The sequence below is a fragment of the Manihot esculenta genome, chromosome 14, assembly GCF_001659605.2.
Source record: "Manihot esculenta cultivar AM560-2 chromosome 14, M.esculenta_v8, whole genome shotgun sequence".
In the NCBI taxonomy this organism is placed as follows: Eukaryota; Viridiplantae; Streptophyta; class Magnoliopsida; order Malpighiales; family Euphorbiaceae; genus Manihot; species Manihot esculenta.
The window spans coordinates 24,882,523-24,906,507 of NC_035174.2; the positions used below are offsets into that span (position 1 = coordinate 24,882,523).

At 34.6% G+C, this 23,985-nt stretch overlaps 1 protein-coding gene across 1 annotated transcript; it reads left to right on the forward strand.

The window, feature by feature from the left end:
* The first annotated feature begins 18,280 nt into the window (after positions 1-18,280).
* LOC110631274 (protein SMAX1-LIKE 4) lies at positions 18,281-22,541 on the forward strand. The gene is made up of 3 exons (XM_021779043.2): positions 18,281-19,898; positions 20,597-20,810; positions 20,899-22,541. The coding sequence occupies exons 1-3, from the start codon at positions 18,625-18,627 to the stop codon at positions 22,444-22,446; spliced, it is 3,036 nt and encodes a 1,011-aa protein (XP_021634735.1). The 5' UTR covers positions 18,281-18,624; the 3' UTR covers positions 22,447-22,541.
* The last annotated feature ends 1,444 nt before the right edge of the window (positions 22,542-23,985 follow it).

The window sequence follows — 23,985 nt, forward strand, 5'->3', positions numbered from 1 at the left end:
CCCCTTTTCCCTAATCCCCCAGGGTTGCAGGTACAGGCTAGATAGAGAAGTCAAGGTGAATGAAGTCTTGAGTTGTAATAGATAGAATGTGGACATGACAAATTGTATAATGATGTAAAGTTATGAATAGTTATGTTATGTAAATATTGATTATGAGATTGAAGTTTAGAAGTTGTGCTTGACCGAGTTTGCATGATAATCCCTCTTGTAAGCATGATCTATGTTAAAAATGTTTTTGTCCCACCAAGCTTGTGTATGATGAGATGCCCCATTGGAGCATTTGTTGAGAGCTCCAGTGTGGGGTTTATGTTTATGTTTATGTATATGTTTATGTGCATGCACAGGTTGAGCTTGGTAAAAGAAAAAGAAAAGTTCAAATTTTTATGTATATTCTTGATCATGTATGGGATTAAACAGGTTTACAGGTTGTATGTCAGGCTTGCTACGGGTCCCGGCGGCCTTAAGCCGACCTGGATCCTAGCGCCGATAGCGGTCCAGTTTTCGGGTCGTTACATTAAGCATGTTCATGCATCATGAATGCCATGTTATGTAATAGGTTGTTTGCATTAGAATTCACGAATATGATGCATTTCATAATTTGCTGTTGATGTGGATGGATATTGGATGACCCTGACGCGGAACCCTATGGCACAAGCCTCAAACCCACACGCACAAGTAGATAACGGAATCTAAATATCTGATAAACCCACCTCCTATGGCACCCCAAACTTAGAGAAGCTGAAACACCAATGATCGAAGGATTTAGATGAGAATCCGACAAACGCCACAACGAATAGTTGATAAGTTAGCCAAGATTCCTGGTGCAATTGATGAAAGCAAATCCTCACTCTCACTCAAAGCAATACACGCCCAAGGCATGAAAAGAAATTCTGAAAAGTTTGATTAAAAGCTGCCTCTTACAATTGTTTCTTCTCCTTATATAGTAAGGAGAAAAACAAATAAAACCCTAAGACACTCTTCTTGGACCTGACTTAAACACATAAGGCCCAAGCCCAATCACACACTAACATAACACATAAGTATTAAAACATAAGCCCAAAACATGGCCCAACACTCTAAAACTTAAAAGATAAATTATGGCCAGAATACAAGCCCAAACAAAGCTAAAATAAAACAAGTGTTAAATGATAAAAATATAGCAAGCCCATCATAACAAAGCTGAATCTTCACAAAAGCCTTACTTGATCTTCACTTTAGGCTTCCCTTTGTGTAGTTTTAGCCCATGGGTTTGATTAGGCTCCCTAAGCCTATGATTGCAAGTGTTGCACCAAATCTGTCCCATATGAGTTGAAGCACGCCCCAAATATATATGGATCATATGAATATGATTTTGAACTCCTTTTAGATCCATTTGAATGACATAAGTTTGCTCCACACCATTGTCGGAAACTTGCCCTATTGGATCCGTATCATTCTCTCCTTCTTTAGAAAAGATTCGTCCTCGAATCTTGCTGATATTTATGTCAAAAAGAGATGCTTTAGGAACCCATGTATCTTCAAAGACCTCCTTTTGAATAGCTGGAAATAGGATAAAACTTTCGTCATAAATGTTTTCATCAACAACCTGCACACCAAGAACAAATGAACTAGGCATAAAAATATTAGTCATAGAAAGATCATGTGGATGTGACCCATCCTCCTCTACAACTTCCAAAAAAGTCTCATTCGCCTCCTCCACCTCATCAATCATGTGCTCCCCATGTCCACCATCATTCACAACCTCTTCTATAAGCTCATTAATGGAATTTTCAAGAACAACTACATTAGATGATTGCATTACAACTTCCTCTTCAATTTGAATCTCTATGGAAGTTGACATTGGAACTTTAGCCTCTTCTTTCTCCTTTTCTTTCTCCATCTTCCCTCCTTGAACTAGTCTTGATTCTTTTCCAGCCTCGTTACCCTCAAACTCACTCTTTTCTCTCATTTTTTCCACAGAACTCAAGCTCTCACTCACCTTTGTAGCCAAGGCCGAAGCCTCCCTCTCCCTCTCCAGCATTTTTATGTGATCGGCATATACCTCTTGAGGTGATAAAGGAGCGAGTATAAGCTTCTGTCCTTCATGAGTGAAGGAGTACTTGTTATTGAGCCCATCATGTTGCACCTTTCTATCATATTGCCACGGTCTACCCAACAACATATGGCTTGCCTGCATAGGTACCACATCACATAAGATCTCATCCTTGTACCTACCAATAGAAAATGGTATAACCACCTGGCGTGTAACCCTAACCTCACCACAATCATTCAACCATTGCAATCTGTATGGCTTAGGGTGTTCAATAGAAGCCAAGCCCAATTTCTCCACCATATACACACTAGCCACATTTGTGCAACTACCTCCATCAATAATGACAGTACACATTTTTCCATTAACCAAACACCTAGTGTGAAATATGTTTTCCCGTTGTTTCAGGCTTTCTTCCTTAACCTGCATATTCAAAGCACGCCTAGCAACAAGCATCTCACAATGTGCAGCAAGCAACACATTATTAACCAACACATCCGAATCATCACAGTCATTATCGCAATTAAGATTTCTTTGAGGTATTCTTGTAGAAGTGGAAGCTTGTGAGACATTCAAACTCTCCATAGTTTCAATCAACCTCTCAAGAGTCTTATTGAGCCTTTGTAACTCACCACTGACTGACTTCTTAAAGAGCTTGTAATCGTTACCCATGTTCGATTCACTTTCATCAGTAGTATCCACCACATTCTTGTCTTTACTCATCCTACCTTAAATCAACAAAGAACAAGGAGAACTAGCAAATATCGTGTTAAAAAAGAAAGTACTCAAGTGTTTGCACTCTTACCACTCTTTTGCTGATTCTTCAATTGCACTTCAGAAACTAAGATCAACCAAGCAACTACAAGATGCGTTTAATGAAACAAAGAAGAAAAACCTAAAGAAAGAAGGAAACGCGCAAAAACTAGAAAGAAGACACTGACAATTTGGAAAGTAACACAAGAACTAGGTGTTGTGCTACTTGAAAATATCACCTAGAGTATAGACACAAGCAAATAATACTCCAGCAATGTCAAGGAAATAAAAACAAGCTCAAACCAAAAAGGAAACTTAGAATTCAAATAAAAAACGATTCTGGACAGATGTTTGAATTTAATTCACTTCAACGCAATTTAAATATTGATCTATTTAAATCTACCCAAAAATGAAAGTATCAAAACCCCACAAATAGAATGAAAAAAAATTAAATCTCACTCAGTGCAGCATCATGGACGAAAATGGGCATTAAAAAAAAAGGATTTGACACCAAATTGATTGAGATCCAGTTGCCTTAAATGTGCACCTTAAGGAATTAGGCAGATTCCTTTTATCCTCTAATCTGGATTCAACGCAATTCAAAATTCAAAATTTAAAATTGATTTCCACAAATAATAGCAATCAATTGAGATAAGTAAGGCAATATGGACAAAAAAGGAAGCAAATCGCAATTTCGGCCAGATCAAGATAAATAAAGCAAAAGCGATTTTTTTTTTTTTTAATGATGATTAATAATCAAGAAGGTGTAGCCATGGACAGAAAAGCTTTCACCGAAAACAACAAGAAAGACAAGGAAAACTCAAAAACCCTAGATCCTAAGATAAATCAGAATTTACCTCACTTTGGCTCTGATACCAACTGACGCGGAACCCTATGGCACAAGCCTCAAACCCACACGCACAAGTAGATAACGGAATCCAAATATCTGATAAACCCACCTCCTATGGCACCCCAAACTTAGAGAAGCTGAAACACCAATGATCGAAGGATTTAGATGAGAATCCGACAAACGCCACAACGAATAGTTGATAAGTTAGCCAAGATTCCTGGTGCAATTGATGAAAGCAAATCCTCACTCTCACTCAAAGCAATACACGCCCAAGGCATGAAAAGAAATTCTGAAAAGTTTGATTAAAAGCTACCTCTTACAATTGTTTCTTCTCCTTATATAGTAAGGAGAAAAACAAATAAAACCCTAAGACACTCTTCTTGGACCTGACTTAAACACATAAGGCCCAAGCCCAATCACACACTAACATAACACATAAGTATTAAAACATAAGCCCAAAACATGGCCCAACACTCTAAAACTTAAAAGATAAATTATGGCCAGAATACAAGCCCAAACAAAGCTAAAATAAAACAAGTGTTAAATGATAAAAATATAGCAAGCCCATCATAACAAAGCTGAATCTTCACAAAAGCCTTACTTGATCTTCACTTTAGGCTTCCCTTTGTGTAGTTTTAGCCCATGGGTTTGATTAGGCTCCCTAAGCCTATGATTGCAAATGTTGCACCAAATCTGTCCCATATGAGTTGAAGCACGCCCCAAATATATATGGATCATATGAATATGATTTTGAACTCCTTTTAGATCCATTTGAATGACATAAGTTTGCTCCACACCATTGTCGGAAACTTGCCCTATTGGATCCGTATCAGACCCACTAGCCCTCGATATGATATGATATGATATGATATGGAAGTCCAGGTCGAGGCCCATTCTACGCCCCTGGCACAGTTGGATATGTTATGTTATGTTTAAGCGAAAGTCTTGAGGAGCTCCGTCGAGGGCCGGGCACATTGGATATGTAGAGGGTTACTGGTGACAAGTCCATCCTTAATGTGTATTGTTTGTGTTGTGATGCATTTCATGAAAGCACATGTTTATTAAACTGTTTTTACTGTTCTGCTCACTAGGCTCTTGTAGCTTATCCCTTTCCCCTAACCCCAAGTTTGCAGGGTCAAGATTAGCTTGGGGTGTAATACCCGGCTAAGCTCCGATATCGGAATCCCAGCTTTCCGGCGGAATCTCCGTTGGAATCCGAAATTCTGAGGCCGAAATCCCTTAGAAGGGAGAAAATTAAGGTTTTCTGAAATGTTTTATATGTTTTTTGGTTTTAATGAAGAAAGAAAAGTGAGTTTTAGAAGAAAATGCCTTGGAGGGAAAAGCCCAGGTTCGGCCGCTGAACCTCATGTTCGGCCACCGAACATGGTGCTGATGCGGAAGCTCTTTTGGCCCCCGAAGGTGGTCTGGCCAGCCACCTATAAAAGGCCCCTGTTCGAAAATGGGTGAGTTTTCTCTCTCCATTTTCGGGCATAGGTGAGGTTCTGCCATTCCATGGTTGATTTTATGTTTTTCCTTCAAATCCTTCAAGATTTTTATAAGTTTTTGCTTTGTTTTGAAGATTTTAAGCTTAAATCAAAGTTTCTAAGCTTAAATCAAAGTTTTTAAGCTTGGAGACCTCCGGAGACTATTTTCTCCTCATCTCCGAGTTCGGATCACATCTACTCTCGATCTTCAAGAGGTAAGTGTAGATCCTCATCTATTCTTATGCTTTAAGTAAGTTTTAAAGGGGGTTAAGGGTATATAATGCATGTTTTTTAGTAGATTAATATGTTAGGGTTTATGTTAGCTTTATGCTTAATGTGATGTTTATGTGTTGTTTGTTGGGGTTTAGGCTAGTTTTATGCCCCTTATGCATGTTGAAATGTGTATGCATGTGTTAGAATAGTTGGATGTATGTTTTGGAGAGTTTTGGTGGCTGGATGTGTGAGGCAGAATCGGGTTCTGCCATTCGGGAGAACCCAGGTTCTGCCGCCAAAGCCAGTTTCAGCTGCCAAACCTGCTTGTGGAGGCAGCCTTTGGCCGCCTAAACTGCCCCCGAAAGCTTGGACTTTCGGATCTGTGGGGGAGTTTCGGCCGCCGAACCTGCCCCTGAAGGTTAGTGACTTTCGGATCTATGAAGTTCTTCGGCCTCCGAACCTGCCCCCGAAAGTGCCTGACTTTCGGATTTGTAGGGGCTTTCGGTCGCCGAACCTGCCGCCGAAAGTCCTCTGCCTAGCCTTCCTTTGCTTGTTTTCTATGCATGTTTTATGATGTTTTAGGGGGTTTTTGGGGAGATGTTAGTGTCATGTTAGAGTTTGTTTGGTCCCTCATTTGAGTCCACCTGTGTAGGATCGGACCCGAGGAACCAAGGAGGCCAGCAGTGAGTTAGCTGTTCCAGTGTCAGCCAGAGGTGAGTAGAACTGAACTCTAAATTTTAAAGTACTAAACTTTTGAGCATGCTCATGCATCACGAATGCCATGCTATGCATTAGGATGTTTGCATTAGAAATTCACGAATATGATGCATTGCATTATTCACTGTTGATGTGGATGGATATTGGATGACCCATTAGCCCTCGATATGATATGATATGATATGATATGATATGATATGATATGATATGATATGATATGATATGATATGATATGATATGATATGATATGATATGATATGATATGATATGATATGATATGATATGATATGATATGATATGATATGATATGATATGATATGATATGATATGATACGGAAAGACCAGGGTTGCCCATTCTACGCCCCCTGGCACGATGTAAGGGAAAGACCAGGGTTGCCCATTCTATGCCCCTGGCACAGTTGGACATGTTATGTTATGTTAAGTGAAAGTCTTGAGGAGCTCCCGTTGTGGGCCGGGCACATTGAATATGTAGAGGGTTACTAGTGACAAGTCCATCCGTGATGTGAATTGTTTGTGTTGTGATGCATTTCATGAAAGCATATGTTTATTAAATTATTTTTACTGTTATGCTCATTGGGTTTTAGTAGCTCACCCCTTTCCCCTAACCCCCAGGTTTGCAGGACCTCAGGTAGCTCTGGGAGAGTCAGCAAGGTTTTGGTTCAAGCTTAATGTAATAGATTAGTAGTGGACATGTAATGTATTGTGGATTAGTATTGTGCTTGGCCCTAATGTTAGTTGTAATCCCTTTTGTACATGATCTTTATGTAAATGTTTTTAATAATGATACATATTGAACCAAGCTTGGTGTATGAGATGTTGACCCTACTAGAGCATTTGATGAGGGCTCTAGTATGGGGTTTTATATATACAGTTTTGATGCATGCACATGCCAAGCTTGGTATATAAAAAGTTTAAGTTTGTACGTAAATGTATGATCATGTATGGGATTTTATCAGGTATACAGGATGCATAGTAGGCTTGCTACAGGTTTCGGCGACCTTAAGTCAATCTGAATCCTAGCACCGGTAGCGGTCCAGTTTCCGGGTCATTACACGGGGAGTCGGCTAGAGGCTTGTATAGTTATGTAATAGATTAGTAGTGGACATGTAAAATTTAATGGATTAGAATTGTGTTTTGCCCTAGTTTATGTTGTAAATCCTAGTGAACATGTTTTTATGTGAAAGTTTTTATAATGAGTTATGTTGAATCAAGCTTGATGTATGTGATATTGACCATACTAGAGCATTTGATGAGGGCTCTAGTGTGGGTTTTATGTATACAGTTTATGTTGAATACACAGGTCGAGCTTGGTATATGAAAAGTTTAAATTTTTATGAAAATGTATGTTCATGTATGGGATTTTATCAGGTACACAGGATGTATAGTAGGCTTGCTACGGGTTCCGGCAATCTTAAGTCAATCTGAATCCTAGCGTCGGTCCGGTTTTCGGGTCGTTACATCCATAATATAAGATTATATAACAAGGTTTGATAAACTGATGAACAATTTCATCTGTAGGAAAAAAAAAAAAAAACTTGGATGACTGGCTCCTAATCAAGACTAGGACGACCATTATACTCAAAATAAAATAAAAAAAAGTATCAAACTTCAGGACAAGTCGACTTCAAGTCAGACAAACTAGCCCTCTCAAACGTCAGGACAAGTCTCCATAAGAAAATTACTGTTAAATAGCTACAATCCAACAGATCTCCTTTACGCCTGTGATCCTAGGATTCTCTACCAATTAGCCGATAAAGATTCCTTACCAACAGACTGGTCACATCATCGCCGGATTATCAGAAAATACTATATTTATCTCCGTCTTCTTACAGTATAAAAGGAGAACGATCACAAAGATAAATGTACGCTATTCTCTCACATAAATACTTTAAATTCTAAACAATTCCTTACTCTCACCCTGTTTTTCAGTTCACTAACTTGAGCGTCGAAGTGGCTGCCGTAGGTGCCAACCACCTCACTTTCTCCTTTTTATAGGTCTAGTCAATCACAGCACAACTCCAATCCGGTCACATCATAATTTTAGTTTCAGCAACATCATTGGTTCCGCTCCCAGAAATATCCATTGAATTATCTTTGTTTATTTGAATTAAAACTGGTCTTTTATCTCTTTTTCTCTTAAAAAGAGATGTCTCTTTTATCCTTAATGGCCCACAATTCACGAACTGCTATTAAGACTACTACCGATGAGAATGTTATCATTTTTTTCAGTGTTGACAGTGGACAAAATACGACCTCTATGGTCACCGAAATAGATCTCAACAATCTGAGCATTGAGCAAATACTCTAGTACGTTAGAAGGTTGCAGGTTATTTTTAAGCAATAAAAATTTCAGGAAAAGGTGTCACTCGTGGCTCCCATGAGAAGGGAAGAAGTCTTCAAAGATACCCCAGGGACTCGGACAGAGGCAATCCAAACATAGTCTAAAGGGAATGACAAGTTCGAGAAAGGAAGCTATCAAATGATGTTCCTAAGGACGCTGGCTGAAAGCTAGGATGGGTTGCCTAAAGGATCCAAGAAGGATGGCAAGAGGACAAAAGGATGGGTTAGAAGCAAGGCCAAAAATCGGAGAAGCAAGGGTATGAGGGAGGCCATAGAAGTTATCCAATTTTTCGAGGAAGGAATGGCTGAGGTAATTATAAGAAATATACCCCATTGAACGACTCACGAACTCATATCCTAATATGGATTAGGAAAAATAACAAGAGTATCAGGTGGCTTCTCGAACTCAACCCTAAGAAAGCTGAAAAACGAGATAGAACCAAGCACTGTCATTTTCATGAAGACCACAGATACGTAACGGAGGAGTAGTGACAATTAAAAACTGAGATCGAAAGGTTAATAGGGAATGACACACTTCAAAAGTTCATCATAAAGAGTAAAAAAAGACAGGAGGCCCGAGCTCGAGGTAAGAATTTCCAAAACTATTCCTGATAGTGAACCTAATAGGAGATTATTCATATGATTGTAGTAGGACCGAGTGTTAATAGGGGTGACCATAAAGAGAGTGTCACAAATGTTCATCCCCTTAGTCAAACCCCGAGGTTTTGACATTAGTCAAGTTAGATGACCAAGTCTTTTGTTCTATTTCTGAAAGAAGGTAATTCGTGAAAAATGTTATAAATAAAACTATGACGTATTCTTTAATCTTTTCTCTTGTATACGGGGTTGAGACAGTCATCCCTGTGGAAATCCAAGTAAGCAGATTTAGGAAACAACATCATGAGATTTCAGAAAATCTCAAAGAGATGCAATTCAATTTGGACCAAGCCGAATTTCTACTAGAAAAGGCTGAATTCCTACTAGAAAAGTCAGAATTCCTAAGAGAAAATGCCACAATCAAAATGGCTATTTATAGAAATAAAATGTTCAGAATGTTCAACAGTAAGGTCAAGCCACGAGCTTTTAATGTGGGGGATCTAGTCCTCAAAAGAATAGATGTAATAAGTGGCAATACCGGGCTTGGTAAGTTGGGCGAGAACTGGAAAGGACCATTTAGGATCTCGAAGGTTATTCGTCCAGGGTCATATAAGCTAGCCAAGCTAGATGGTCACGACATTCCCTATACCTGGAATATCTGTAATCTGAGAAAGTTTTATCAATAATAAGTTAACAAGTTATTTCTTTCACATGTTGTATTCTTCAGTGATAAGGAACGACGGGATTACTTTCCTCAAAAAAATATAAGAAGACAAGAAGAGAACACAAGGCAGGTTCTGCTAGGCCAGGTCATAAAGCGGATTCCGCCAGACCATTCGGGCATTGATCCCATTAAATAAGACCACAATATGGGTTTCGCTAGGCTAGGTCACAAGGCAAGCTCCACCAGACTATTAGAGTGTTAGTCCCACTAAATAAGGCCACAAGGTAAATTCCGCTAGACCACAAGGCGGGTTCCGCCAGGCCACAATCTAGGCATTAGTCCCTATAAGCAGGTCATCTATGCCAGACAGCCACGAAGCGGGTATACCAATCCCTAAAAAGATGAAGGTGTCAATTAAAGATTAATATCGATGAGGCAAATCTTATATCAAGACGAATAACCGGGTGAAAGAGCCTTATTGCAAAATTTCCTCAATCCGTTTGAAAGGCAAGAGTCTGCCGTGCCACAGGGTAGGTATTAATCCTATTTTGCAAAAACTCTCTAAATTATTTTATATCTGTTAAGCCCTGCAAAGTAAGTGTACTTTCACCCTCTTAGTTGGGCAAAAAATGGTGGTCATTAGATTCTATAGTTTGATTGAAAGTTAGCCCTTTGATCAATTGTTTAAATCGTTGGTAGTGATAAAAGGAATAAATAAACACCAAAGAATAGATAATAAAATATATGTAACAAAAGATCACAAGGGGATAAGGAAAACTTCAGTAAGTGTCTATTACATCAAAATTTTCTAAGAATCTAATAGAGACCCAACTGGTGGGGATGTCTTTAGCATCTCGACCTTATTCTCTAGGAAGATGTCGTCTGTCTAGGAAAAACAGCATAAGGAGGACCATCTCTCCCACTATTTTATTGACTTGACCCTCAGAATCAATCTTGCACAATCCAACCTTCCTTTTTCTAAGGGTCATAGCATTGAAAAGCCATTATAGTTGGACTAATTGCAGCTCTCAGCCGATACACGGAGTTAGGCAATATGCTTGTGTTAGGAAATCCAGAGATTATTGCAACTCAAAACAAGCAGCGAAAAATAAAAAAAAAAATCTCTGGTTTCCTTCACAGGATCCAAGTGCTTTGTTTATTTTGAAAGGAAGGATAAAAGACTAACTTGTTAGGCTCGACGAGAAGATACTATTCCGGACTGATGGTGCTACTTTTGAAACGAACACCCTCTATGGTATCCACACGAACATCTTTTATCCTTCTAGAGTGCTAACTTTCTCAAAGATGGATAAGCTATGTGCTCCCCAATTTGCAATTCAAAAACGATTTCTCCAAAAACGTTACTCCCACAATTCGCAAAAGGAGTTTTATTCATTTTTTAATCTTTTTGTTTTTACACGATTCTTTTCGTAAAAGAGTTTTGTTCATAACCAACTATTGCAATCTCGCAGATACTCAAATATCTTATGTGATAGTTTGTTTTGATAAGGAAAACAAAAATATCTTTTATCTGTAACAGTTATAGATAGACTGCAAATCTTTTAAATATTATTATCTTATAATAATAAATAATTAATATTAATAATAATAACATCTTTATTATTATTAATTATACTAATGGGCTTTTAGCCCATTACTATAACACATCAACAATGTTATTTTGTGTGTGACCCAATAGGCTCACATTAATTGGCAATAGGCCCAGTTCCACAAGGTCCATAAATCATAAGTGGTCTCTAGCAAGACATTATAACTACCCAACTAATATGAGGATCGATAGTTCGATAAAACTTAATAAATAGAACATGTATTAATCCTTTTGTCACACGATATCTAGTTTGAATATAAGTTATGGTCAATGTCAAACTTATAATTTTCAAACTTGTGATTTCTCGATCTCTAAGTAGACTGATAAAACTAAATGATATTAATCACAATATCAAATCATTTGAGCACGGCCATGCATTTCTCAGTCTCACTTATCAAGGAGCTCAGAAGATATCTCTGTTAAAGAGAGGGACAAATTCTATCTTAATTGTTCAATATCCTCTACCTAATTTCTATTATGCTCAATCATAACCTTTATGATTATTCAATTAAAGACAATGTTTGGTTATGTCAAAACATAACAGTCCTTATGTTGAAAACTATGACAATCTCAAGTTAAATGATTAAGACATAACTACTTTGAGATTTACTTATGACAATAACTCATGTAGTGATCTCAATGCGTGTCCATCCAATACTTTGTTCTCTAACAAGTATCTATGATTATTGAATTATATCAACATAGACATAATCATTTCATGATTATCGATTAATAATCATACTAGTCAAATTTTATTATTATCACCATAATAATAAATAACCAGAGATGTTTAATCATTATTATGTAACATACAAACAAATAATAATGATAATAAAATCTCTTTTATTAATAACCAAAATGACATATAAAAAAGGTACAAGATAATGGCCAATGGCAAATACACTAACAGCTTGCACCTTCATAAAAATCTGCCTTCAGCTGTTCTTCAAAAACCATTATGTTCTCCATACAGATCTGATTATCCTCAGAAATAGTAAAGGAAGTGCTCCTATTCATTTCCTCCAAAGATGACAGTTGTAAACAAAATAAAGGAGGGTTCTTATATAGTGGTGTAGCCGATAAAACTTTAAATGTGGCTCAAAAAATAAGGCAACTGTTGGCAGGCAAAACGACACTGACAGTAAAGACCAGCCAAATCACGCCATATGTCCCAAATTGAAGGGGCAAAACCGTCAACTTCGAACCTAAAGGATCAAAGACCAGTAGGGGGACCTCTGATGCTATATAAGAATTGCCCAAAGTAAGGCATGAGTTGTCGCTACGAGACAGAGACACGTGCAAAGATCTGATAAGGGGAAAATACGGTCTAGCCCGATGAAAGGAAGACCCGAACACTTTAACACTATGTTCGTCATCAAGACTCGCCTTTCCCTCAACAAGGCGAGTCTTATCACAAAATTACCGTTATTAGGTACAATCCAACATATCCCATTGCGCATTTAATTGCGGGATTGCCAACATATTAGTCGGTGATATCCCTTATCAAACAGCCGACCACATCATCGCCGATTAATCGAGAAATATTATATTTATCTCCACTTGTTTTACAGTATAAAAGGGAAAGAATCACAGAGGCAAAGATATATTATTCTCTTACATAAAAATTCTAAACAATTCATTGCATTCATTTTCTTCTTCGATATATTGATTTGAGCGTCGGAGTGCCTGTCGTGGGCATCCATCACCTCACATTATTTTCATTGCAAGTCTAAGTCAATTACAGTATAACTCTCTTTTAACCACATCATCAATTTAATCTCTGTAATATTATTTACTAAAAGCAAGAAACAATTTCTTCGCAACAATAATTTAACAATTTACAAACTAAATTTATAAATGAATACTGATTCATTTGTAATTATTATAGTTTTTACAAATAGATATATTATTCACCCACTTATAAATTTATTTACGTCTAGTTAATTTAATTTTAATTTTACTAAACAGCTTATATATGTATTTGTGAATCTATTTGTATTTATTTGATTTTATAAATAGATTATATATTTATTTATAAATTTATTTATATCTATTTGATTTTATAAAAAAAATTATAGGTTCATTTATATATTTATTTACATATTTATTTACAAATTAATTTATATTCATTTAATATTAATTAAATTTTAATTATTTTTTATTTTAAAATTTTAATGATTTCTTTTACTACTATTTTTTTAAATTCTATTAAATTAGTATTTTAATTTTAATTATCAATAAACTTGATTTTAATTTTAATTTTAAATTTTAAGTGATGGAGAGATAATTAATATAATTTTTTAGTTAAATTACTAAACTATATTTAATTATATTGTATGAAAATATTATAATTATTATATTTAATATTAAGGACCTGAAACCCCCACTTCCCATTCAATTACCAAGCGTAAAAGCTTTTAGAATTACTGGAAACTCCTCTATCTAGATTTCGCTCGTGCTCAACAATGGCATTCAAGAAAACCCTAGTAGACGCCTCTTCAAAATCTCGAAAATATCAAATCAGTCCCTGGAGAATTTTAGCATTTCCTCTCCTGTCGTCTAGACTCGGATCCCTCAGAACCCGAGCATAACCAACATTGCTCCCGATCCAGGAGATGATAGCATCTGAAGAGAGCAAACCTGTGCATTAATTTTTATGCTGTCAAATTTTCAGTGTTTAAAGGCCTTGCAGGGTAACCGAGTTAGTGGCATCCCTTTGAGGACACTAGGGAGAGCAAGATTCAGCTAAAAAACGAGGGATTGTTCAGTCGTTTCCAAGATTAGGAAAGTGAAGAAGCAAGAATATCCTTGGCCTGATAATCCCAATGGAAATGCGATAGGCCGAATACTCACTCATATTTCAGCTTTCAAGCCTTTAAGAGAGAAGCCAAAACCTGTTACTCTATTTTTTGAGAAATCACTCTTGATTTAGAGAAGAAGATCATTGATGTAAATCACTTCATGCAGTGCGGAAGATGAGTGAATTTGAATGTCATGTTGTTAGCGTTTTTCTTTTGGTTGCTCAACCTTTCTTTTAGCTGCATGTAGGGAAGATGGCAAATGAAACTGGCTTGGATTTCATTGATCAGATTATCTCATTAGAAAATAAATATCAACAGGTTTGATCCCTTTTTTAATTTGTTGTGAGAAATATTGAAAATTTACCTTGTAATTTCTTGTTGAATGTTTGATTTTAGAGTTAGTTTTGTGATATGAAGAGTTTTATGATGTAGGGATTTGAGGTAATTAGAGACAATAATTTCTTTCTTTGTCCTATAAATAATAACTATTTGCGGATTAATTGGTTACAGTTCTCTTCCTCCTTCCATCCTTTAATTCTTTTATTTCTTCTTTTTTTCTTTCTCTATTTTGTTTTGCTATTTTTTTCTTTAAATATCTCTTAGAATTTTGCCATTTTGGAACATGTTTTGGGAATTTATTCTCAGTTATGCAATCTATTAGTGTCTTCTTTAGTGGGAGTTGTTATATATTTTTTTTCTCCCTTTCTATCTTGGTTTCTCCTTTTGTGAGTGTTAGGCATCGGTTCTTCTAAACATAATTATTAACTCCATTTGGTTTGAGATTTCATTTCTTAATTTATAAATTTTATCTACCAATGAAGTATGCTATTGTAAGTTTGGAACCTATCTTTCCATTGATGTACAGTAGTTTGGACTTACTTGATTGCGTTATATCCAATGAGTTATTAAAATTTATTGATTGTTTGCTTATGCTTTTTATACTTCAAATTTATGAGTTTTTATCTATGAAGCTATACTTGAACCTTAAATTGTTTGTTTTGTGAGGTGGGAAAATTAATTTGACTTGGTTTTATCCTTCTCGGTCTTCCTTGCAAATTCACTATATGCTGCCCCCACCATCAGCATCGTACGCACTATGCACTGTTTAACTTGTAGTTTACTGCTTATTATTTTCTTGGTATGAAAATATAATCGGCAGGTGCAATACTTGTAGATTCTGCAGGTGCAAACCTGCAGATTTTGCAGGATTGCACCTACAGAATTGCAGGTTCAATACCTGCAGAATAAACCTGTAGCATTATGTAGGTATTGGACCTGCATATTCTGCAGATGTAATCATGCAGAATATGCAGGTTTATTACATCCCTACTAGGAATATGCAAACACTTGAGGCAAAAGGTGGAATGCATGAGCTAGAAATTGAATTAGCTTTGGCACTCCTTGGGTTGCTAATCTCTTATTGAGTGGGTCAATTTAGAAGTCATGAATTTTGAATTGGATAATGACATTTCTTAAAACATATAGGTAGAACTCTCAATCTGCAATTTTTTGGTAAGACATAGGGTTTATTAGCATGCTTAAGACACTAGTTGGGGGGTCCTCTATAGTTGTATTAGTCTTCTGTTGTAACTGAAATAAGTAGAAAGAAGTAGGTAGAATCAATTCGGAATCATAGCCTCTGATAGTTTGTAACTCTATTTGTCTGAAACTATTTGATAATAAAAGGATACTCACTATAAGAACTCTAAGGGTAATTATACTTTAAAATTCCATATTGCTAATTTACTGTAGTTATACTTTAAGATAGGCAACTTTAAAACTTTTGCTTTTAGACTAGACCAAACCAACTTATTGATGTTTCCTTGTTGATATGCTGGTACAAATCTGCAGGTGAGAAAAGTAGCTTGATAACTTATTGGAAAAATGATTTATCCATTGAATTATGTCTCCATAATCTATAAAAGGGTTACCACAAACTGTTGGAACCATGAGTTTGTTCCTAAGAAAGATCAAAGCTTTGAGCACTTGAATCACGTGTGTCTGTTTCTGATTCTGTGCATGAAAAGACTTGAAGTGTTAATCGGTACTATGCTTTGTTCTGCTTACTAACGCATTAATTATTGTGAGGCAGTAGGCAGATAGAAGCAGCAAGGGATATATGGCTCATTTTTTCCTTCAAAATCATAATCATATGTTTTTGCATCAGTATCTTTTGTACGGCGAATTCCAAATGTGGTTAATAAATTAAGGTAGGAGCTTGCATAGATAAAGACTAAAATAAGACCATACGAAGTGAAATGCAATAGTTGAAGAACACTGTGAGTCAGCTTGTGGGCGAGCGTGCATCAGCTCCTTCATTGGGTTTTTCTCGGTCTCAGCAAGGACCATCAAATCCTCCGCCAGGTCATTCGCATCCTAGCATCCTAGAGCAAACAATGATGGTTTTTCTTCCTTATGAAAATTTAAAATTCACTTTTAAGAGATTTGGGAGTACTAAAAAAAATACGGTTGTATTAATTCACATCTATATTTAAATTTTAATTAATAAAGCTAAACTTTTTAATTTATTATGATTATAGTTGGAGTATTAAGTTCAATTTTAAAAAATTAAAAATAAATTATAATATAATCTATAAAATTTTATTTGATTAATAAAAATAATCATTGAAATACATACTTTTATTTTTACAATATTCTTTTTTATCAATTCTATTATTTACCCCTCATTTTCATTATATATATATAATGAAAATTTAAAATGTAATAAAAAAATAAAATTTTATATATTAAAATATATAATATTTTATTTTATTTAATATTATTGATATGATGTAGAATTTTTCATATATAAAAAATATGTATATAATTTATAATATTGAGTATAAAAATTTAATAAAATGTTTTAATATATAATATTTATATATAATATTTTAGGTATTAAGAATTTATTTATAATAAATGTTTTTATTACATATAATATATTTATTATTATATATGATAAATATAAATGATGTTTTTTTTAAATTAAGGAACTATATGTTTTACTATTATAAAAGTTTAAGGATTGTTTTATAATTTATTATTATTCTTTTAAATTAATTTAATCATTTTAACTATAAATCTGACAAATTAAAAAAATTAAATTTATTAAATTTTAGATATATATGTGAATTAAAGCAAATAATTAGATTTTTTTATGTGTAATAAGGTAAATAGGTTAATTAACTCAAATAATTCAAATATTTTTAACCATTTATATTTATATTTTAAACTTTTAATTTTAAATAATTAAGATAAATTTTTAAAATTTATCATAATTTTAATCATGAATAAAAAATTAATTTTAACTAAAATATGAGATTTGCCGCATGTCAGAAAAAAAATCAGTGATCAATTTAATTTTTTTTTTCTCTTTTATCGATATTTTAATTAAAAATATGACAGCTGATTTTCTGAGTGTTTTAATATTGTATTTTACTTATCTAATATTAAAAAATTATGATATAAATATAATTTTTTTAAAAAAATTAAATTATTTTATACAATAGATAAAAAATTAAGATATAAATATGAATCAATAAAAAGAATTTAGAATATTTTAATAATAAATATACTAAGTATAATGAGAGGTGACAATCTCACATTTTCATTAAAATTAATTTAAATTATTAATCAAAATTATAATTATTAAATTTAAATATTTGATTTGATGGTTAAAATTGAAAATTTTTAAAAAAAATATTTGAATTATTTAAATTAATCCACCAATTAAAAACAGTAAAACATTCATCCTTAACGTCCAATAATAAGCTATCATACTGTTTAAACAACAACTGCATGGGTATTCAACGATTATTCTTTTGAAGCTTTTGATAATTAATTATTCATTAATTAAAAACAACTGGATATTCATTAATTATTCAGTAGTTATACTTTTGCAGACTAAGTTGAACAAACCAAAACCAAAAACTTAGGTAGATTGAAATCTTCCTTTTGCAGCTTTTGATGATCAAGCCATTCTTCCATTTTTATTTTTTATATATATATATATATATATATATATATATATATATATATATATATATATATTTTTTACCAAATATTATTATTATTTGGTAATATTATTAATATTAATATTATTTTATTATTTAAAAAAATCCCAAATATTACTATATTTTATATAAAAACGAAAGTGAAAAAAAAAAAATGTCGACCGCTAGTATAAAGGTGTTATGGTCTAGTCTAGTTCTTCTAAAACTTTTCCAGCATCTCTCAGAGCTTCCCTTTCCAGAATTTTCACAGCATATTTGATATTTTTTCATTTGAGCTTATCATCAGGTTGGAGGTTTCTGTTTCCTTTAGATTACAAGAGAGGAAGCCAACCAGCTTTTTCTAGCAAAGCTTGATCAGTCTCTAGACTTTACAGAGGCGAAAGAGAGGTGTGGGGTTGGTGTTAGTGGGAGAGAGAGAGAGAGAGAGAGAGAGAGAGAGAGAGAGAGAGGATAAGAAAGAAGAGTTTTGGACCTGCAAGAACTAGTGGTGCTCAAACAAAGGGGGTAGTGTGGGGGTGGGTTTTGGTCAAGTAATGCGCTCAGGAGCTTGTACAGTGCAGCAGACCCTCACCGCAGAGGCTGCTTCAGTGTTGAAGCATTCTCTTAGCTTGGCAAGGAGGAGAGGCCATGGACAGGTCACTCCTCTTCATGTTGCTGCCACCTTGCTAAGCTCACGAGCTAGTCTTTTAAGAAGGGCTTGTCTCAAATCTCAGCCTCACCAATCTTCTCATCCTCTCCAGTGCAGAGCTCTTGAGCTTTGCTTTAATGTCGCACTCAACAGGCTGCCAACAACTCCTGGTCCTTTACTTCATGGCCAGCCCTCTCTTTCCAATGCTTTGCTTGCTGCACTAAAACGAGCACAAGCTCATCAGAGAAGAGGCTGCATCGAGCAACAGCAACAACAGCTTCTCGTGACCATCAAGGTTGTGTTAGAACAGCTTATAATTTCTATTTTAGATGATCCTAGCGTTAGTAGGGTTATGAGAGAAGCTGGGTTCTCTAGTACTGCTGTGAAGAACAATATAGAGGACTCTTCAGCTTCTTCTGTGTTTCAGTGTTACACCACAACAGGTGGTGGTGTTTTCTCTTCACCTTGTTCACCTTCCCCTGGTGAAACTCAGAGAGAGATAATCAACCCTACTACTTTCTGGCAAACCCATTTCTTAACTTACACTTCTGAGCAAACCCCACTTCTCTTTTCTCCACAAAAGAAGCTCACAAGCAACTATTTCACAGATTCAATTTCTGTGAAGGAAGATATCAAGTTGATATTGGAGGTTTTTTTGAGAAAGAAGAGAAAGAATACTGTTATAGTAGGTGACTGTGTGTCCATAACAGAAGGACTTGCCGGAGAGCTGAAGGAAAGGATAGAGAGAGGAGAGGCTCCAGTGGAGTTGAAACATACGCAGTTTGTTAAATTTCAATTTGCACCAGTTTCCTTGAGGTTCATGAAGAAAGAAGATGTGGAAATGAACATCTCTCAACTGAAAATGAACGTGGATTCTGCTGGAGAAGGTGGGACCATTATTTACACGGGAGACCTGAAATGGACAGTTGAAGAAAGTGTAATCAATGGAGAGGACTCAGCTGCTGCTGGTTATAGTCCGGTTGATCATCTAGTGACCGAAATAGGAAGATTACTCTCAGATTATAGCAGCTCAAACACTAAGGTATGGTTAATGGCTACTGCAAGTTATCAGACATACATGAGGTGCCAGATGAGACAACCTCCTCTGGAGATACAATGGGCCCTTCAAGCTGTTTCAGTTCCCTCAGGCGGACTGGGTTTGGGCCTCCATGGTTCCAGGTAAATCAAGAACTCTCTCTCTCTCTCTCTCTCTCTCTCTCTCTCTCTCTCTGTAAAGATATTTGCAGGCACATGGGAAGGATATATTCATTATTCTTCATGAATGGTCATACTGAAGGTTGAAGCTTTTACTTTTTCTTTGTACTTTGGAGTTATGCGTGTGCCTTTATGGCCTGAGTGAAGCCAAACACCTGTGAAAATGTGTGTTTTGGTGAGACAGAGTGAATCACTCACTGTCCTCTCTCTCTCTCTCTATATATATATAGATCCTGGGGCATGTTAGCAACTGCATATTGCTGATTTGGCTTGGAGAAATTGTAATAAAAGAAGAGTGCAGAGCAAAAGAAATGGAAAGAGAAACTCTTTGATTTAACGAAACACTGTAACTGCAACCTGAAACTTGAAATCTGAAACCTTCACTGTGTTGCAGACCCTTTTTCTTTAATCACAAATTTTCTTTAATTTATTTCCTTTTCTATCTGTAGTGTTCTATTCAATTTCAAATAAAAATGACACTTGATCTGTCACAGAAGATACTGTGCAGCCTGGTTATATATATTTTTAATTATTATATTTTTTCTCCAACATTTTTTAATTACTGTATACCTTCTTATTATAAGAATTCTGCATGTTTACTAACACTAAAAAAAAATTAATTTTGTTAATTATTATTATTATTGTCTTTTTTTTTTTGGCAGCATCAATGTCTCAAGGGTAACCTTCTCCCAGAGCCCATCTCAATTACTTGAAACAAAACCCATCATTAGCAATAGCAAGGAAGAGCAAGATAAGCTATTTTGCTGTCCACAATGCACCTCCAGTTATGAAAAAGAAGCTCAGCTCTTAAAATCAGGGCAGCAGAAAAATTTACCACCTTGGCTCCATCCACAAGGCACTAATGCCAATCAAGAGGTGAACCCACTTGGATTGAGACGTATCTATCTATGTTTGTCTTCATAACAATTTTAGAATCTTACATAGAAATTTAAATGCTTTTCAGGATAAATTGGTTGAAATGAGAAGAAAATGGAATGGATTCTGCCAGGGATTAAAACACCAAGGAAGGCAAATTCAAACCCATTTAGATTCCATTACTTTGTACAACAACAACACTAATCAGTGGCTAATGGGAAAGAGCTATTCATATGCTTCACCATACCCTTGGTGGCCAAGCCAAAACATCTTCTCAGATTCAAGTCCAATCTCATTTGCAGACTCAGTTTTGAAGCCTAACCAGGCTTCCAGTTTTGTGCCTAAATTTAGACGTCAACAGTCTTGCACTATTGATTTCAACTTTGGAAATGGAACCCAAAAGCACCTGCAGTACTCAGGAGAACCAAATTTGGATTCTCTCAAAAACACTCAGGGTAAGGAAGTAAAGATCACACTTGCCCTTGGCAATTCTTTCATCTCTGATATTGGGGAAAGAGACAGAGGAAGAAGTAATTTGCGCAAGTTATTGCGAGACAATGTGCCTTGGCAATCTGAAATCATTCATTCTATAGTAGAAGCTTTGGTTGAATCCAAATCAACTGGAAAAGGGACTTGGCTGCTGATCCAAGGCAATGACACATTGGGAAAAAGAAGACTGGCCCTTGCAATTGCTGAATCTGTTTTGGGTTCTGTTGATTTGCTACTCTACATAAACATGAGGAAAAAGGATAATAAGGTAACCCCAAGTTCTGAGACAATAGAAAAAGCTTTAAGAAATCAAGAAAAGATTGTTGCTTTGGTGGAAGATGTTAATTTTGCTGATACCCAGTTCATGGAACTCCTTGCTGATGGATTTGACACTGGAAAGTTTGGAGAATCAGGAAACCAAGCAATATTCATTTTGACAACAGGTGGTAATTTAATTAGCTGTGAAGATGGGAAGATGGATCAAGATTCTGTTGTCAGGATGACCCTGGAGGTGAAGGAAACAACACCTCCAAACAAGAGACAAGCTGAGTGGGATATTTCAGGAAACAACAAGACTCCAAGGACCAATGAAAACAAAGAAGTTAAAAATGGAAATAAGAAAAAAGACTACTCAAGGCAGTCAAGCTTCAACACACTTGATCTCAACATCAAGGCCAGTGAGGATGATGAAAGAGAAGAAAAACCTGCGGAATTTAGCCCCATTTCGAGCTACTTGTCTCGTCAGAACACTTTAGATCCTGTTACTCCAAATTGGTTTCTTGATTCGATCAGGAACCGGTATGTTTTCGATCAAAATGAAGCTCAGCACAGGGAAATGACAGAGGGTTTCTCATCCAAGATGAAAAGGTGTATGGAGGAAGTTTTTGGGGATCAAAATGTAAATGGTTTTAGCATTGAAAAGAGGGTATTAGAAGAGGTATTAGATGGATATGGTTCTTTTGTTAACAGTTTGCTTGAAAGATGGCTAAAAGACATCTTTCAAACAACCTTACAAAGAGTTAAAATTGAAGGGAAAGAGGGTGTGGGGATTAGGCTTTGTTTTGAAGGTAGAAATGAGAGAATTTTGGAGGATGGATTCATGGGTACATGTCTTCCCAACAAAATTCAAATTTCCTTCATGGACTGACTAAAACTTGAAGTCTTCTTTTGTAAAAATCCATTACCACCAAAATATCCTGTGTAACGGCTAATTTTCATATTAGATTGTGTTTTGCTTTCCCAGTTTTGGTGCATCTTTATCTGACTAGCAAGCTCAGTGATCATCTCATCTGAAAATTATCTAAGAAGCATGTCAAACGAAGATGGTTGCCTAGCTCATAGTACAAAAAGGTTAAGTGTCTGTTCACAGAAAAATTTTAACAAAAAGAGTATTTATATTAAAAATCTAAAACTTTCCATTTAATCTAAAACTTAAAATATTGATAAAATATTTAAAAGTCACGAAACTTTGTTGTAATTATATCTAAATTTAAAATTTGAAATAGAAAAAACATATTTTGTTCATGTGGTAATACTATGTGACTTATTTTATAATACTTATTTGACACATAGATAAAGGCTATTTTTATAAAAAATCTAAAAGTTTTTATTATTTTATAATTTAATCTAACTTTTTAAAAATTAATACAATTTAATTCAAACTTTCAAATTTGTTTTTCTTCATTCCCTTATATCTAGTGTTTCTATTTGCTATTAATTCTAATAGAAATTGTAATAAATTTCATATCTAATTATTTTTTACTTTCCAAATACTTTTTCAGACATCCATTATAATAAAATTTACTATATTCATAATAAAAAAACCTCATCAATGTTATAAAAATAGAAACTATAGTCTTATTATCTACAGTTATACAATTGACTTTCTGGTACTATTCAGTAATATAAGTCAGTTATACAATTGACTTTCTGGTACTATTCAGTAATATAAGTCAGTTATACAATTGACTTTCTGGTACTATTCAGTAATATAAGTCAGTGCTTAAAAATATAAGCATAAATATTTCATTGAGAGCGGGTATTATGCTCAAAAGAAATTAAAAATCTAAAACTAAAAAATAAAAAGAAACACCGAAATTAACTCAAAAGAAATTAAAAGTCCTAAAACTAGAAAATAAAAAGAAACACCGAAATTAGCTCAAAAGAAATTAAAAGATCTAAAACTAAAAAATAAAAAGAAATACGGTTATAATTATAGATGAAAATAAAGCATATCGATAGAGTTTACAAATTTAATAGTGAAAAATGATAAATTTAAGATTTTAAGTTGAATTATATCAATTTTTAAATATTTATATTAAATTGTAAAATAGTAAAATTTTTTATATTTTTTATATCAATCACATTTATTTATATGTTATATATGTATAATAAATTAATTCACGTGGCATTATCAGGTCAGTAAAATATATTTCTTTTGATTTAAGTTTAAAAATTAAATATAATTATAATAAAAAATTATAATTTTAAATAATTTTATCAATTTCTAATGATTTGAATTAAATTATAAAGTAGAAAAAAATTTTGGATTGTTTATACCTACTAGCCTTTTCTAAATGGCATTCAAAGTTTTAAAAATATTAAAAAAATATATTTTCCCATTACTTTAAAAGAGAATTAAGTTATTAGATATTAAATTTAGAACCTATTTATTATGAAAAACATA